Source organism: Epinephelus lanceolatus, chromosome 18 (assembly GCF_041903045.1).
Source record: "Epinephelus lanceolatus isolate andai-2023 chromosome 18, ASM4190304v1, whole genome shotgun sequence".
Classification (NCBI taxonomy): Eukaryota; Metazoa; Chordata; class Actinopteri; order Perciformes; family Serranidae; genus Epinephelus; species Epinephelus lanceolatus.
The window spans coordinates 3,592,405-3,611,262 of record NC_135751.1 but is presented as its reverse complement, the minus strand read 5'-3'; the positions used below and the strand labels follow the sequence as shown (position 1 = coordinate 3,611,262).

At 41.2% G+C, this 18,858-nt stretch overlaps 1 protein-coding gene across 2 annotated transcripts in view; it reads right to left on the bottom strand.

The window, feature by feature from the left end:
• Positions 1-18,858, bottom strand: part of yipf2 (Yip1 domain family, member 2) — a 49,802-nt gene that overhangs the window by 19,306 nt on the left and 11,638 nt on the right. The window contains exons 2-7 of one of the 2 annotated variants that reach the window (XM_033644543.2): positions 15,587-15,652; positions 13,381-13,565; positions 13,206-13,286; positions 12,942-13,029; positions 1,827-1,943; positions 1,569-1,735 (exon numbers count right to left, since the gene is read on the bottom strand). In XM_033644543.2, the coding sequence (XP_033500434.1) occupies positions 1,569-1,735; positions 1,827-1,943; positions 12,942-13,029; positions 13,206-13,286; positions 13,381-13,565; positions 15,587-15,617 (669 nt within the window). In that variant the 5' untranslated portion in view covers positions 15,618-15,652. Of the gene's footprint in view, positions 1-1,568; positions 1,736-1,826; positions 1,944-12,941; positions 13,030-13,205; positions 13,287-13,380; positions 13,566-15,347; positions 15,472-15,586; positions 15,653-18,858 lie in introns of those variants that run through there. The other variant, XM_078161727.1, reaches the window with a different exon arrangement.

Here is an 18,858-nt window from a genome sequence, read left to right as displayed (position 1 = left end):
CAGATATATTAAATAATGTTGAACCACATGTGTAAAATTATTTGAAATTGGTCATTAGGGGGCGCCACCAGTGCATTGGCTTTTCACAAAAAATGTCACCAAACTCAGTGGATGTTTTTAACTAAGCCATTGAAGCATGTTCCCAAAATGTTTCTGCAACTGACCAATAGGAAGCAAAAATCTTTCCAAAGAGTGTGGCCCAGCACAGATTTGGATATAAATGAATGTCGATCATCATAAACCAGTTATTTTTAATGCAGGTGTCTGGGTCCTACACAGATTCAAGTTTTAAAGGTCCATGCTGACTTGAACCACAACTATATTTGTATTTTCTGTCTTACACTTTACTTGCAGCCAGCAAATACTGCTCATGAGTCCAAGTAATTGTGTTGTAGTGTCATACAATTGCTAATACATATATACAGTGCTGTCACTTTTCTTAATGCTCACAAAGTCATGGTATAGCATATTGTTAATGTTTATAATATAACATTAATATTCTGTTTATTCCATTTCAGTAACTTTAAATTACTAAAGTAGTAAAGTAAAGTAAGTATATCTGTGCTGTGTAACCCAGTGCGTGGAGTCATCTTTCAAACACTATTGTCACTTTGGTATGAAGGTTTAAAGCTTTATGAATGCTAAACTTAGAACACATGAAGCTCAGCATAAGTTCAATCAGGAAGACTTTTTTGTGCTCATCCATTCACAATTCTCTCCATCCCACTCACACTACTCCCTCTAATCAGCTAACTATGGGTGTTCATTCTTATAGTTATCCAATCAAACATTGCCACAATCTCTCTCAGCCAATCAGGATGCCACTACAAAATTTTAAAACTGCTCTGTCTTCTGCTGCTGTCAGCCATCGTTTTAGGAAGAATCTTCGCACGCTCCTCCACCCAATTCACCTCCAGCCATCGTATCCAGAGTCCAGGACAAGCTCAACAAAGGCTCATACTCATCCAGATCATCAGCATTTCTCCATCTTCCTCTCATCTTCACCACCTCTACCACCACCAGGGTCTAGACCCCAGGGGAGGTTCCCTATTCGACTATGGATTCATCACCCACCTTAAATCAAACCATCTCTACAGGGTCTAATCGCCAAAGACTGTCCACATTTTTATTCTCATGTGTACATTAATAAATATTCTTTTACCATAAAAAAACAAGTCTCTCCTGATTGAAATTATGTCCAACACTTATAATACTTTATAAACCTTGTTATAAGCTGTCATGCAAAGATTTATACATGTTTTTAAAAGCCTTATAAATGCATTATGTCTTGTGAATGACCTTATGATGCATAATAATAACATTCATACAAAGTCTTATCAAATTTTCTAGTCTGTCTTTACTGTTCTGATCTTGATTTTTACCAGGTGGAAAGACGGCAAGCTGCTGGGATAATTTAGACAGATTTTTTCCTTTTCCCCATTTTTCATCTTTAGACTCAAACTAAAGCCAATACACATGGTGCTCTATACTGAAATAGTTTGTCTGTCTTTGTCTTATGGTGACCCTGACATCCATAAATAAAACTCAAAAGGGAGTGATGAACTCACCGAGGTTGGGATATAAATGAAGAGGGAGTAGCCATAGACACACACAGTCTCCAGAAATGAATAGCCTCCAATCTGCCTCTCAGCCCCTTGACGCCAGGTCAAGAAACCCCATAAACCAATCGGCACGAGCCAGGCATACATGAAGATCACTAATGCAGCTATCGTGACTGTTGGTAAGAAAAAAAAGGACAAAGAAAGCAGACTCATCAAGACTAAGAACATCTAAGAAACTATTCTGGCATAATGTGGATTACTAACCTCTGTGGAACTGTGGTCTGTAGTGGTAGGAAGGGTTTCCCATCTCACTGAGGAAGGTGGACAAGTTCCCACTGATTGCTACTGAGAACACCAGTGTCACACAGATCCAGAATGGACCTAGACACACACACACACACACACACACACACATACACAGACTTTTCTTACCAACCTACCCTTTAAAACTGTCCCTTTAATGACAGAAGAAACAAAAATGCATGTTATTATGTGTGTACACCCAAGATGTATTCAAACTGCTGAGATGATGCACTGAAAAACAGAGGTTCAAATGATCCTGTATGGTTAGAATTGTGCTTTTTGCAGGGGAACTGTTCTTCTACAACATTGCCACATCATTTATCATACTGTATATGAAATTAGAAAATGTTGCAAGAAATTTTGACGTGAATTTTGTGCCTGCTTCTTAGTGCACATCCCAATACTAATATTACTAGTACTGACTAAGCTGTATGATCAGGTCCATATACCACACACTGTGTGTGTGTGTGTGCGTGTTTCAGTGAGAGAGAAAAAAGAAAATGGTTGAGCGATGGCCATCATTACAACAGGAATATGCAGTACATGTTAAATTATATGTTCACATTATCAGTAACACCTGTGCTTCTTTCTCTTCTGTGCTGATCTACCTTAAAACTACTGTTTAACATGTCCTGCAAGGAGAAGACACAACAGCTTCCATTAAAGGAGACCTATTATGCTTTTTGGGGTTTCCCCTCTTCTTTAGTGTGTTATATAGCATTTTTCTGCCTCTATAAGGTCTGCTAAGTAAAAAAAAAAAGGTTCAGGGAGGTAAAGGTAAAGGGCGTTCTGTCTCCCCCACAAACACACAGCTCCTGACCTGAAACAGATAATTACCCAGCACCTCATCAATGTTGCACAAACTCTAAGGGAGTGGGCTTTGGTGAAGAAAGGTGTCAAAGCACAGCACTATCCCAGAGCCTTCACATGGATGCTTTGGTGGACCCTCATCCTTAAATTGCTCCTCTGGATCCAAAGTTCCTGGGTGAGGGATTTGATTTGGTAAGATGGCTGGTGGTGGGTGGAGGTTTAGGTCAATGTTCATATGAACGTATGTTTGTATGATGGCCAGTCCAGTGTAAGGGGGACAGTTGGTAGACTACAAGTCAAAAGTGGGGAAATGTTATTCCTTTCTCTACATATTGTATTGTTTCAAACTTTGTTTAGTATGATTTGTGTTTAAGGTGGAACCTTGATCTTAAGAGGGTGGGTGTGACACCCCTCCCATTGTCTCGAATGTCCTGGCCAAACTCATCAGGCAGTTAGCTAACATGGGGGGGTCGTTGCCTTAAGGTGAGCTGGGCCTTCCAGGCTATAAAAGCTGCATCATGTTTACACTCGCTCTCCCTCTTCCTACAGCAGACGTCCACCTTGTATCATTGCTTTTTGATTTTGCACCATCAACACCTCCACTGTGTACCTTACCTACACATCCATGCATGGCTTCAATTACTGACTTTGCTGACATACACACTCCATTTTTTATTTAAGTTAATCTTAGTTTAATTAATTACGTTTGTTGTAACGAAATCTTTTGTATGGACTCCCTACTTGTCACATTCACTGAGCCAGTTTGTGACAGCAGATCCTCAACACTGGTGGACATCAGTTGGTCCATGCCTACAGCCAAGGCCCAGCAGCTGAGGAATACATTGGGAATCCACCCCAGCATTGCAGCAAACCCTCAACATTGGTAGACATTAGCTGGTCTGTACTGTTGGGATCAACATATTAGGCCTCACCAAGGGGCACCAAATATGTAGGGATTTAAATTCGGGATTCACACGGAGGCACCAAATATGTTGGAAACATAATTTTCGGTCTCCCATGGCAGCACCAAATATGTTGTGATCAACATATTAGGGCATCACACAGAGGCACCAATTATGTTGGGGTCATTTGGTTATCGGAAATAATTAATAATATTAATAATAATTCATAATTATGTTAAATAGTGTGACTTAATTAACATTAAATCACCTCGTGGGCCACCATTCCCGTAAAGGGAAAATGATAGCCAGTTAAAGATATCAGTCTCATAAAATACGCTAAACTATTAATTTGGAGTTTGATTAATAATTAAATTAATGACAACAACCAAAATTAACAGTAACGCCTGAAGGATTTTGGAGTTCTTGACGCAGCAGAGGTTGACCATTCATTCACTCTTATGCAACATTAAACAGGCAGCAGGTATGATTCCAAAGAATTATATTTATTCACAAACTAGCAAAGCAAACCAAAACACACAAATTCTAACTAACTATATACAAGCTTGGTGTGTGTGTGTGTGTGTGTGTGCGTGTGTGCGAGAGAGAGAGAAGAAAGACAAAGGCAGGTGTGGTGATCAAAGAGCCGTTTGGCCTACAAACCAAAATGGCTGACAACAGAGGACTACAAATGGCCGAATCAAAGCTGACTTCCAGTTGGGGGAGGTGTTTGTCTGACCGTGTGGTCAGGACAAAGACAAAGGAAAAGAAGCGGGAACTTTGAGATGCCTGGTTGGGTGTAGCTCTGTTGAAAGCCTATTTGTTAATGAGTCTATGTCAATGTGATTTGTGCTGCAAACAGTCTGGATTCGTGCAGAGATTGTTTAGTTGTGTGCAAGAATCTGTTGTGAACAGTATTAGCAAACTAAACACTTAGCTTTGGCGAAGCCAACTAATCAATGACCTAACTGCAAACAATCACAACAATAACTCAATGACAGCATTAAATCACATACAACAAGTTAAACAGACTTGCTTAGCCTGTAAATCTGTGATAAAGCTATGCCCAATTGTTACATTACCGATCCTTGAGTGGATGAAAGAAAGAGTCACTTGGTGGTGTGCTGCTTTGTTAGGCGGCAGAAGAAGGCTGGGAAGAGCTGTGGTTCCAGCTGCAGTCTTTGCTGTGTCCTTGTTCCAAAGGTTCTGATTAGAGGAAGCCAGTCACTCGGGGTCCTTGCAAAGTTAGATGCTGGGTGCTAACTCACTTAGTTCCTTGTTGCTGGAAAACTAGCTGCAAACCTTGTGCTTGCACCTCTAACTTTCTGGTTCAGGTTAGAGAGTCTGTGATCAATTGCCCCACCTTTGATGGTTCAGGGCAAGGAGCAAGGGTCTGAGCATCTGGGCTGGTCCAGGCCCAGCAGGAAAAAGGTGTGGGCTGCTCTGCAGTTCCCGAGTAAGAGAGCTTGTCTGAAGGGAGCAGACCTTCTACAGATGCGTGTGACATCAGAATCACATGTCACTGTAAGGCCCTGTTTATACGACAACGATTTCAACTGAAAATGGTAGACTTTAGTTGCGTTTTGGCCGATTGTTTACACGATAGTGGCATTTTGGGTGCCTGAAAATGCAACGTTTTGAAAACGGGTTCCAGAGTGCAACGTTTTGGAAACGGCAGCATCTCTGTTGTCATGTAAACTTGCAATATGCAGTTCCTCTGAAAACGGAGACTTTTCGCACACGTGCATTACGGGTCCAGTCACTAGGCATGCCGACCGTCACAACAACAATGCTGAGCTCTGCTTGTGCTCGCTGTTGATTTGAAGTGAAGTGTAGATCTGTTACTGTAGCATCTCCACCTTGTTGTCCATCCAGACAAAGTTATCTGTGCATGCTTTTGCCATTGTGTCTTCTTTGATTTGGTTTGTAATCACCGCATTGTAGAGGAAGGCGCTTCAGCGCAGGCGCATGGCGTCATGCCGTGGTGTTGCTTTGCAAATTTACACTGCCATCCATTGGCCTGGCATGCATACTACAGCATTTCCAGTAGATTTTGTGGCTCCGTGTGAACGGGGATCGTTTCAATAACGGCGTCATATAAACGCAGAAGTTTTTTAAAACGCAAAGGACAGACTTTTCCGTTTTTAGAGAAACCGTCGTCTAAACAGGGCCTAAAAGTCCTGTCCAATCAAGTTGTGAGACTTGTGTCTCACTGAGGTGTGAGGTGAGACCTCCTGGAGATGGGTGTCACATAGCTCTCTTTGTTTAAAGACAAAAAGCATGCAGAGGAAAAAGCCTTTAAATCTCCAGTTTAGATTTTACCAAAAGACAAATAAATTGTGCTGTGAATCCCAACAGTACCTATGGCCCAAAAACCAGCAGCTGATGAACCACTGCCACCACTAGCCACACAAGCTGGCCAGTGTGGGCAACACAGGCCTCAGAGCTGCAGCGATGGTAAGGCTGACTTATAAAGGGACATGGAAAATTCTATTGCTAATGTGCCATCTGCTGTTAACATGGCAATATTTAAACAACTTAAGTGCTACAGACTGTTAATCATGCTAGGGTTTTTTGGGACCCAACAATTAAGCCAAAGGGGATGTTTGGTGCGCACATTAATGACCATATCTACAACAGAACAACTTAAAAAGTTAATGTTTGACTCAGATCTTGATCACTTAGCAGTATCTGAGACTTGACTGACTCCAACAATTCCCTCAGGCATTTTTAATATTACAGGATACAAGACCTTCAGAGGAGACTACGCTCATTGCAAAGGCAGGGTTTTTCTACTCTCTGTCAAAAACAACATACAATGTAAACAGATTGATCTTTCCAAAAACGCCCCAGAATGTGTTGAAGTTACTGTAATTTTCTCTTCTGAAATGTCATTCAACATTATTGTTATGTATAGGACACCCAGTGAAAAGGACGTGTCTCTTGACAATCTGTCTGAAGGCTGGTGGCAACAAAGAGATCCTCTTAATGCAGGGGTGTCAAACTCATTTTCACCAAGGGCCACATCAGCATAATGGCTGCCCTCAAAGGGCCAGACGTAACTTATAAATGTAACTAAATGTAACCAAATGTAATGTAAAATAAATGTAACTACTCCTTAATGTTAAATAACTCTGAATTTATTACTTATTCAAGTTACAAATATTACAGTTGCATAGAAAAAAATATGTTTGCTTGTTGCTCTATTATAACATAAATCCTTTTAATTTGTCAGGTTATGAAACCCACATAACTCCATCAATCAAGGATCAAACTATCCAAGTGAATAAAGAAAAATAACATCAAACACAAGTTATGACATTAACTTTGTTCAAAACGTTTTTGTCATAGTTGAGAGGGGCTTAATTACTGTAAAACCAACAATTGTGAGCTGCTAAGAACATGTGTGACAGACTTTTCTCTTCCTGGACATTTTGGGATCATTATTTGTATTTCTCAATTCCACTTGTTGGATAAATCGCATTGATGTGGAAACACTGCCGTCTAGTGGCGGGAAGCCGTCACTTCATGGGTAACATAATCGACATGCATTGTGGGAAATGTAGTTTTTGGTCAAATCACGCTTTGGACCTATTTATTTTTAGACAATCAGACAAAAGGTCTGATTGTCTAAAAATAAATAGGTCCAAAGCATGAGCTGGACCGCAGAGTGAAGGCAAAGGGGCCAACAAGTGCTAAACACCTCTGGGAACTCCTTCAAGACTGTTGGAAAACCATTTCAGGTGACTACCTCTTGAAGCTCATCGAGAGAATGCCAAGAGTGTGCAAAGCAGTAATCAGAGCAAAGGGTGGCTATTTTGAAGAAACTAGAATATAAAACATGTTTTCAGTTATTTCACCTTTTTTTGTTAAGTACATAACTCCACATGTGTTCATTCATAGTTTTGATGCCTTCAGTGAGAATCTACAATGTAAATAGTCATGAAAATAAAGAAAACGCATTGAATGAGAAGGTGTGTCCAAACTTTTGGCCTGTACTGTAATTAGAAATAAAATTCAGGAAAATAGGTCTACTTTTGCTTGTTTTACTGATTTTCAAAAGACTTTTGAGAAAAGACTTTTTTCATTTAGGCTCCTTCAAACTACCCTGGAAATCCAGAGTTCTCGCGAGAGCACAATTTGAATTTGCTCAGCGAGTCACTCTGGCAATCAGTAATGATGCTCATTACCTATGCCCATGAAACCGAGCTGCACCAATCACATCGGTGTATCTGATATAGGTGGGCCAGAGGTAAGCTAAACAGATGACGATAGTGCTGCAACGACGAAGTCCGGAATCAGTCATTTAAAACTGCAAGATGCCTACAGATGAACACCAGTTTTTTGAAACGGCTTTGGCTGCTACAATGAACGAGTTAGACTTGGCTTTTTCTCTAAAAGAGGAACAGAAGACGGCGCTCGAGTCTTTCCTTTGCAAGAAGGACGTTTTTGCTGTTTTGCCGACCGGATACGGCAAGAGTCTACTCTACCAGTTAGCTCCGCTGGTAGCTAAGCGTATACGTCACCCCGTGTATTGTTCTGATTGGTCGTAGTGTTATTCAATTGCGTGCAGTGATATTTACAAATGCATGCTTGGTGCCACCCCTCGAGTTGGGCCATTTTCATTACTCATGGCCAGACCCTAAATCTTTCTAGATTTGGGTCTGGATTTCCAGGCTACCTTAAAACAGAAATTCAAGGAAAATTTTATCATGCCATGCAATCAATCTATAATGCATCTGCTGCCTATGTCAAGCTAAATGAATATTATACTAAGTGGTTCCCTACACCTTCAGGGGTGAGGCAAGGTGATGTTTTATCCCCAAATCTATTTGCTATTCTTCTCAATGAGTTAGTAACAGAAATAAAACAGGTTGGAATGGGAGTAATGTGGAGAAATAAACTGAGCATCCTGCTTTATGCAGATGATATAATATTGCTGGCAGAAAATGACAAAGATTTGCAAAAGATGCTAATATGTGCAGATAAATGGTGTAAGAGGTGGCGTCTTTCTATCAATCCCAAAAAGACAGAGGTTAAAGAGTTTAGAAAACCTGGTAAGAAAAGAAGTGAATTTCAATTTATTTTTGGTCATAAAAATTCACAGATAAGTATAAATACCTTGGCCTATTCCTTGATGAACACGTCATTTTTACATGGGATATCAGTATTAGCAGATTCTGCAAGTGGAGCTCTAGGAGATATGTTTGGGAAAACTAAGTCTCTAAGATATAGGGGTTATGTCACATTTACTCAGTTATATCAGTCTTGTGTTTAGACTGCCAAAGGAAGAAGAGAGGAAGAATAAAAGTTAGAATTTATTTTTAACACTTTTCCTCAACAATACAACCTGGACATTTTGTTGTGTTCCCTCCATTTTCCTGAGGACTGCTTCACAAACTGGCAACAGTTTACAGCTGGATTTTCACAGCAGTTACTCCTGAGAGACGGGGCAGTTAACTTAATTGTACAGTTCTGGAGATTCAGGATCACAATCTGTAAGAATGCTTTATGAGATGAGAAGTTGTTATTTAAAAACAAACAAGGAAGCTACTACCAAGTGTTGAAGTGTGGAGTAGATGGGATAAAGTGCTCCTGCTCCGCTGTCGCTTGTTCCTCAGCTTGCTCTGCCCTACTGGAGGCAGTTTTAGGTCGCGGTGGTCGGAAGAATTTCCTTATATCCATAGTTCCGTTCCGTTTTTAATCACACATCTCCTCTCGCTCATAGACGGTAGAGAAATGTGAACGTAAACATACTTACGTCACACTTCATGGTGTTTGAGGGATTTTCCTTTTTGTTTTTTAAAGAGGGAGACTAGGTATATTTTTGTTAATAATGTTAATTTCTAACACAGCTCAATATCAGGATGATTTTATTCAGACTATTAATTTGGTGTTGATATGATTTAATTGTGACGTCAGCTTTAAGCTTTATTGTAGCATATATAACGTTATGACAAAGAAGACCAATTTATCAGACGCAGTGATGTTAGACGATAATTGTAATACACGCAATTCATCTGCGCAGCATTGATTTCATGGGATTCAAGGGTGTGATCAGTGTCAGATGTACAGGTACAGGTACTGTAGCTACTTGAACCAGAGATGAGTAATTTAACCTAGACATCATTTTATTTGCTACCTTGTTTTGTCTTGATTTTTCCCTCTCTCCTCCTCTCTTTCTTCTTTCCTGACCCGTTTTTTTTTTCTCTATTATGTGATTTCATAGATGTTTTGACAGGGGAATTTCTTTGATAAGCTTTTAGTGGCTTCTAACCTCTCCAGCACTTTTCTTTTTTTAATCTTGTAAATGTTATACTCTCTGTTTTTAACATTATGTCCAAATAAACTAATCTAAACTGAAACTAAACATTATTCATCCCGTTATGCGTTGCCACGCATGTTCCCTCCTCCTGCAGCTGCCACGGTGTTGGCCTTTTCTCTAATGTTGCTTTTCTCCTCTTCATATTTTAGTAGAATTAATCTCTGATCCTCACGAGAAATACTTTTTTCCCCTCACATACGGCGCTCTGTGAGGACGCTCAGTGAGGACGCTCAGTGACGCTCAGTGACGCTGCGCTTCTCTCATGATTGTGATTGGTCCGCTGCATGCTTGTTCACGGCTCTTGATAAAGCAACACTGGGTTGAGTTACCGAGTTGATATCCAGCGTCGTGATACCGATTATCCTGATTGCCATTGTTAGGGTTAGTCAACCCAGGATAGGTCTGGGTAACCCAGGAAAGGTTGATCTCGCTTCGTGATACAGGCCCCAGGACAGTCTACAATGTGGACCAGGTAAAGTTAACTTGTTGTGTTTCATCTTCACAAAAGACGGCAGTTGCAAGCTTGTGTTAATTCACTGTCTAAGTAATTACATTTGCGAGGCATATTGTATATTGTGAATACTTACTTACACCATTACCCAGAGACTAACAATAACGAAAGGAGCAGTGATGAGCGACCAACACATGCTGCAGCATTAACCAAATTAAAACACCTCTGTAGTGCAGAAAATAACTCTTGGCTTAGTCTTTTAAAATCCTGTGCCTGGCCTGCCCAGTATCTTGGCTTTCACCGGAACTAATGGAGAGAGAGGCTACTCGCAGCTCCTCTGCTGGCATAACATAAATAACAACACAGCGGCTGCGGCGGAGCACTCCCTCCTCTTTCAAATAAGTAATTAATTCATCAATGCAGTCAACTTTTTAAAATAAAAAGGATGCGGACCATATATTATTGAATGGAATGTGAATTGCATACTGTTACAAGGGAAATATTACAGTAGTCTATGCAAACACTGGACCCTACGCAGACGTGTGTATGTCCCATATATACAGTCGAGGACAAAATTATTAGCCCCCCTATGAAATTTGAAGTTTCTTCAAGATTTTCCCAAGTACTTTTTTAACAGAGCAAGGAATTTTCAACATAGCATTTCTGAACATACTAGTTTTCTTAAGAAGGCACAAATTATTTATATTTGCACACCAAAACAGAATTATTTAAGAAAAAACTAAAATGACCAGGGACATTATTATTAGCCCCCTTTAAGAAATGACCATTTATTAAGTCATTGCACAAACCACTTTTGTGCAATGATGTGCTTTCACTTCACAGGTGATGTACTTAAAGGTGATCAGGTGAATCAGGTGATTTCACTCAACAATTAAGTTAAAACATGGTATAAAAGCCTCAGTATGGGTCATTGAGCTGTCAGTTTAGAAAGCACCATGCCGAAAACTAAAGAAATCAGTTTGGACTTGAGAAAAAGAATTATTGATGCACACAAAGCAGGAGAAGGATATATAAAGCTATCCAAGCATTTCCAAGTGTCAAGAACTGGAGTGAGAAGTATAATTCAGAAATTCAAAGACAGCCACACAGTACAGAACAAGCCTGGCAGAGGTAGGAAGCGAAAGATTTCAAAGACCCTGGAAAGAAAACTAGTGAGAGATGTGTCTAAAGACCCCAGAACAACTGCCAAGACACTGGTGAATGACTTGGACACATCAGGAATCATAGTCTCTGAGAAGACAATCACTAGAGCTCTGCACAGGAATGGACTGTGAGGTTGCAGACCAAGAAAACTCCACTTTTGAAGAAGAGACACCTTCAAGCCAGACTTAAGTATGCTCAGGACAACCTGAAGAAAGATTATGCATACTGGAAGCGTGTCCTATGGTCTGATGAGACTAAACTAGAGATCTTTGGCCATAGAGACACTGCTTATGTTTGGAGAAAAAAGGGAGAGGCATATAACCCAAAGAACCGTCCCCACAGTGAAACACGGTGGTGGGAGTATTACGCTGTGGGGATGCTTCAGTGCATCTGGAATTGGAAATCTTGTCAAGGTGGAAGGAATCATGAACAAAGAAAGATATGTGGAGATTTTGAAAGAAAACCTTAAGCAGTCAGCAGTAAAACTGGGTCTAGGTTGTCGCTTCGTCTTCCAACATGACAACGATCCAAAACATACGTCTCTCTTGGTGAAGAACTATCTCCAGAAGACCAAAGTGAATGTAATTGAGTGCCCTGACTTAAATCCCATTGAAAATATGTGGGGTGACCTAAAGAAGAACGTCCATGCCAGAAGGCCATCAAATCTGGAGGAGCTTGAGAGATTTGCCAAAGAAGAATGGGCTGGGATTCCTCAAAAGAAGTGTCAGAGACTTGTTGAAAACTACAACAAACGACTGCAGGCTGTTATCCAGCAAAAAGGATACACAATTGACTATTAGGATCCGGGGGGCTAATAATTTTGACCCTGGTATTTTTTGTTTTTTGTGGAATATTTTCATTTCTGTGTGCAAACTAAAATAATGTAAGCATCCAAAATAAAACTAGGATGTCTAAAAAAGCTGTGTTAAAAATGTGTTGCTCTGTTTAAAAGCACTTGGGAAATACTTTTTAAACAATGACATTTTTGTAGGGGGGCTAATAATTTTGTCCTCAACTGTATGTATATCCCACACACAACTGTAAATCTAGCTTTAAAGCTCCACAGTGTAGGATTTACAGGGATATGTTAAAACTAAGAATTGTTGTGTTTTGTTACCTTGGAACTACTACACACAGAGTGAGTCCTCATCCACAGAGTCCGTCATGTTATTCTACAGTAGCCAAGAACTGACACATCAGACACTGGCTCTAAATAGGGCCACTTGCATTTAACATTTTTGCACTGGCCACAGAAGTTTCAGTTGGTTGCTGTTTGCAACCTCACCACTAGATGCCACTAAATCCTCAACACTAGACCGTTAATATCACATAAAACATCTAACCATAAGGTCTTTCATCTAGAGAAAATAAAGAAAAACACAAGGGAATGTATAATATGATATATTTAACCAACTCCATTGGCTTACCATAGAGATCAGGGTTACTCCTTAGGTGGTGTTTAATAAAGTTTCTTCCAGGTAATGGCATCACTGACCCCTTAACTCTGTCCAGTACCTGCATCACATAAAGGAATGTCAAGCAACAAAAAAAGAAAAAAAAAACCACATTAAAAGAAACTCATATATTCTTTGAGCTAGGTTTATCATGAAAAAAAAATCACATGTATCCATTGTTCAGTCACACCTGCAATTGTATAAAAAGTGTATTTGTAGAGAGGGAGTGGCTCATACCTGCACTGTGTCCACATTGAAGAAAGACTGATAATACCCAAAGGTCCAGAAGCCACCAGTTGGTTTCTGTCCTCCTAACAGCTGGAAACACACACATCTTTCAGCTGTGTTCATTCAAAACATCGAGACTCTGTTAGAAACTGTCATGATGAGTCAACACAGATACTTTACACACCTCTGAACTCTCCTCCTGACCCTCCTCATCCTCTGAGAGGTCTAGTTTAACATCCTCCCCTCTTTCTCTTTCTCTTTCTCTTTCTCCTCCTGCTGCTGCTGCTGTCATGCTGGTGTTTGAGGCAGACATACTGAGTGTGGAGGCTCCCGGGTCTGCAGACAACAGCTCTGCTGCTTCCTCAAACTCTTAAGACATGCATTGAGAAACACAGGGAGATAGTAAAGTGGCTGTGTTACTACAAGCCTGGTTGTGTACATAATAGTTGTACTTCAGGCCAGTACCTGAAGCCAATTCAACTCAGTCGGGCTCTCTCGCTTCGCACAATTAATATGCATTTTAATGGTCAATATGTATTTAGTGTGGTAAACTAACCCCTATCAAATTTTCCACTTATTTTCTATTGGCTGATTGGACAGAAACATTAACAGAGGGCTTATAACAGGACAGTCTGATTTTCTGAGGGGATCCATTGACAGAAAATCTCATCTGAAATACAAACAATACGCAAAATTATTCCCAAAAAAGGGTCACATAATTTTGCTAATATTTAGCATTCAAAAATGAGCTCCTTAACAGCCAACTCATCATATAAATATTGGTTATCAGTATTTTTGAAAACATCAACAAAAACCTGGAACAAACGCTACGGTCCCTCTTAAACCCTACTGCTGTTTCCTCAAGGCCCAGTTGTTTAAAATGTAATCTGATCGGATTTCAGCTATCAAATTAGATCAAATCTTGGAAATGGGCAGTTCAAAAGAAAAAAGGAATTTGAAATCCTTAGATCATGTAATCCAGTCTTGGTTTTGATCTGAATAAAACCTTCAGTAGGTGTTGTTGAAAACTTTTTATTAGGATTGGGATACCTCTGATCCAAAAAATCTGGATTATCCTGATCCCAGCAGAAGGTTTGATTCAGGGTGGATTTCAGGAACATAATGTAACACAGGTTTGAATTTGGTCAAACATTCATAAAATATAATAATCACCCAAATAGCTGTCAAAATCAACCAAAACTTATTTAAAGTTAGAATTTCAAAGATCCCTGTTTGTTCTCCTTGGCAGCAACTATGGTGATAAGTGGTAACTGTAGTGTGTTTGTTGGCAGACTGCCTACACTGTGATATGTAGTTCCATTTAGACCACTGGTTATCCAGATCTGGTTATCTTGAAAACTTTGTGTGTGGATCAGGGTGATTTGATCCAATGTTGCTTTGAAAAATTAAAGTGGATTAGGTGATTCTGAATAGCAAAAAATGGAATTTCCAAATCTGGATCATTCTGATCTGGATTGAATTTTAGAACAGCTGCCCTGAGAAGATTAACCTGCACTTTCGCTTTTGTCTGAACCCAGGTGCCCCATCCTACAGAAATAAAAAAGTGACACTCAATGCTGCTCCTTGCTCCACTGGTAACCCAGAAATTGATCTGGTCACCATCTTAAGGGATGTCTTATTTCACCCCTTACTGTTCAAAGAAGCAAGACCACCCTTTGTCAGAAAATGTCTTGAGGTCTTGATCAAGAATGAGGGTAGAATGGAACGTGAGATGGATTTGCTATTTGGTGCGGCTTCTGCAGTGATGCGGGCACTGCGCCAGACCGTCGTGGTGAAGAGGGAGCTGAGCCGCAAGGCAGAGCTTTCGATTTACTGGTCCACCTATGTCCCAACCCTCATCTATGATCTATGGTCATGAGCTCTGGGTACTGCCCGAAAGAATGTGATCACAGATAGAAGCTGCTAAAATGAGTTCCTCTGTGGGGGGGGGGGGGGTGGGGGGGTGGGGGGGTGGGGGGGGTTGGGCTCAGCCTTAGAGATGAGGTAAGAAGCTCAGACATCTGGAGGGAGCTTGGAGGAGAGCCGCTACTCCTTTGCATCGAAAGGGGTCAGTTTAGGTGGTTCGACTATCGTGCCTCCCATTGGAGGTGTTTCGGGCATGTCCCAATGTTAGGAGGCCCTAGGGCATACCCAGAACATGCTGGAGGGATTACATATGTCATCTGGCCTGGGAACGCCTTGAGGTCCCCCAGGAGGAGCTTGAAAGTGTTGCTGAGGAGAGGGATGTCTGGGATGCTTTGTTTGGCCTGCTGCCCCTGCAACTCGGCCCGGATAAGCAGATGAAAATGGATGGATGGATGCATGTATCCTGTATAATTTCATGCAAAAAAATAAACTGATGGATTAAGGTTGAATTTCACAATCTTTACCTTGGAACTGTAGATCATTAGGACTGGCCATTGCTTCAGTGATCAAACAGCAACCTCATGCAAGACCTAGGAGAAGATAATGGATGGATACAGATGAGCACTGACAGCAGTTTTCACATACTAGGGTTCCCTGCACGCTGGGCAGAGTTTATTGGTCAACTGATAGATTGTAGGCTATGAATTTAGCTATACTTTTATAAAGTCTATGTTACTGAAATGATAAAGTTAGGTCATCTCTTTGCAGACCGGGCATCCGCTCATTTAACTTATCAAGCAGCAAGCTCACATATCAAGTTCTTTGACAATTAAATGTTCAGTAATCTCATAAGTCATCCAGACAAAGAACAAAGTCAATTTACTGTTAAATTAAAAAGAGATTTGGTTAGGATTTTAGCGTGTGCAGGCACCAACCACCAGCCAAATGCTGGTAAAATATGCAAGTGGCTGCAAATTTGCCTCACTCACCAACCAAAAACACAATAATTGTCTGGTTGGTAGATTTTGGAATCCACTAGCCATGGTGGGAGACTGTTGGGAGAATTAAATTGATAGAGCAGCTAATATTGTTGTTGTAGCACTTTTTTAAAAATTTTATTTCATTTAGAAAGGGACAGTGCACATTAATGAACATTATCGCTTAAGTCACGTACATTCACTCACAGGTTCTCCATCAACACTCAGAGACACAGAGCTGCTCCTCTGTTTAATCTGTCTGTTAATTAGTCTACAGTCAGTACGTTTACAAAAAATTAAATCCGATTAAAGGGGGTGGTTTATTCCGTTTGTCATTCCGAATGAAAGAATTTTGTGTGCATGTATACACTCATTCCTCTTTAAATTCATTCCGGTCTTTCTGCGCATGCTCGTTTCCTTGCCCTTCTGGCACGATGACGTATATAGCGCGCATAGCAATGGGCTGCATAGCAACAGGCTGAGATAGAGCAGTCGGACTTGTTGCACTCACCGGTTTCCATTCACCACAGCACGGTCTTCTATCTCCCTTCTTCGACCTTCTACCTCCCTTCTCCTCCTCAACAGACGAAGCATTAGCAGAACAAGGTTGTTGTCGTGGTGCTTCAAGAATATAAGCAAAACAAGCTCAAAAAATGCACTAAGAACGGCATCGTCAAGCATCTTGTTATCCGGAGCGAGGACTATACAGTGTTTTCTTCCGGTAAACGTAAACACGTAACATCCGCCCCGCCCCCTATCCAATCAGAAACCTTCCCTGCCCCAAACCTTGCGCAGACCTGAATAAAGGCGATTGAACTGATCTCCCATGTAAACCCTCATTCGGAATGAATATTTCCCATGTAAACTACCTGGAAAGACTTTAAATCCGAATGATTTCATTCAGATTTATTTCATTCCGAATGAGAAGCTATCATGTAACCGTAGCCACTGTGACATTGGTCTTTATGGTGCACGAGCTATGCTAAATCAGTCTGCGAATGAAGTTACTGCTGCAGCACAGGTACAATACTGTGGGCCTTTTACTCTGTAACTTTTAGCCGCGTCCAGTCAAGCACTGATTTGTGTTTCTGTTATCAGTTTAGGTGTGCGGTGCCACGCCGAGCTGCGCACCTACTCGTTCTCCAAAGTAGGTCCAAAAGCCGGGCCACCCGCAAGGCGGGTAAGGGGGTAGCGGTAACGTCTCACCAACTGCAGCTGATCCCCCGCCCGACCTGTTATTCCCCCTCAAACTAACCATGTGTTGTGGGACTCTACTCACCTCTGTCTGCAGGAGACCAGTGAGAAAGGCATTTTTTGGGCTCTAGTTTCGCAGACCGGGCGAGGCGGGGGCGCAGCGCACCTGCGCTTCGCCAACTGGGTGTGGCCAGGCGGATTTTGCAAGTTTGGCACACCGTGCACGCTGGCGCAGCTACTCGTCTGTCCCACCTCCGTCCCTCCTACCTGCGCAAGTCGGAAAGAGGGAGGAGAGAAGGCGTGGAGTGGGTTTTACACACATCACACCAATCAAATGAGCCCCTCTCCTCGTCCTTAAATGTGCCGCACGAAGGCGTAATGAGAGTTTACTCAATTCGCCATGGCAGAAGAGAGCAGCAGCGTCAGACGGCCAAACTTCTCCCAGGAGGAAACTGATGTTTTGGGCCGGGAGGTCCAAGCTCGCAGTGTCCGCGTATACGGAACTGTGAGCAGACCTCCACGGGCTGATGATGCAAAGGTAGCCTGGGAGGAGGTCACCACACGTTTTTCTCGTGCGCACGCTCTCTCTTTCTCTCTCGCAGTCTCACTCTGTTTCTTTTCTTTTGACTTTTCTAAGATGACAGATGCTGAATATATACTCCCTATCTGATGCTGTGGCTGTTTGTTGTTGGCTGAGAGGGATGTGAACTCATTAGTTTGCAGCTGTTTAATCAAATCAGGTTGGGTTTCCATTACGCGTGCCAAACGTGCCAAATGTGCCAAACGGTGCCAATCCCCTTTGATCTGACATCAGATGTGATGGGACAGTCAATATAGAGATACATTTATGTGCTGATTGCAGATAGTTGCATTGAATAGTGGTTTTGTGGCTATTTATTGCATCGTTAATGTGCCTGATATTCTGGAAACCTGCCTGTGAGGTTTTGGTGACGTGTGCGCGCTGTCCGCCGGTCAGCCAAATTTCGACTGCGGTCAAGCCAGCCGTGGTTCGCTTTTGCTTGGTTAAATCAGCCGCACGTTTTTTTCTAGTGCGCAAATCTGCTAACACTTATGGTAATCGTAATGAAACGGCTCTGAAGAGCTGCTGGTACTGACTGTGGGTCAGACTGCAGAGGACAAGTTGAAGGATATTTTGCCCAACTTTGACGTAGAATAAAAAACTTATTTTCCATAAGTAGTCCAAGATTCATATACTGATGAACTTAGTACTTCCTAGACTACGTGCATGCATAATATGAAGTACTTTTACTGTGTACTTTTTCAGTAATCCTGTGTCAAAATCCTAAACAGAGGACAAGATCAAGGATATTTTGCCGAACTTTGACGTAGAATAAAACACTTATTTTCCATAAGTAGTCAAAGATTCATATACCGCTGAACTAAGTACTTCCTAGACTACGTGCATGCATAACATGAAGTATTTTTACTGTGTAGTTTTCAAGTAATCCTGTGTCAAAATCCTTAACAGAGGACAAGATTAAGGATATTTCACCCAACTTTGACGTAGAATAAAACACTTATTTTCCATAAGTAGTCTATGATTCATATACCGCTGAACTTTGCACTTCTTAGACTTCTTGTTTGCATAATATCAAATACTTTTA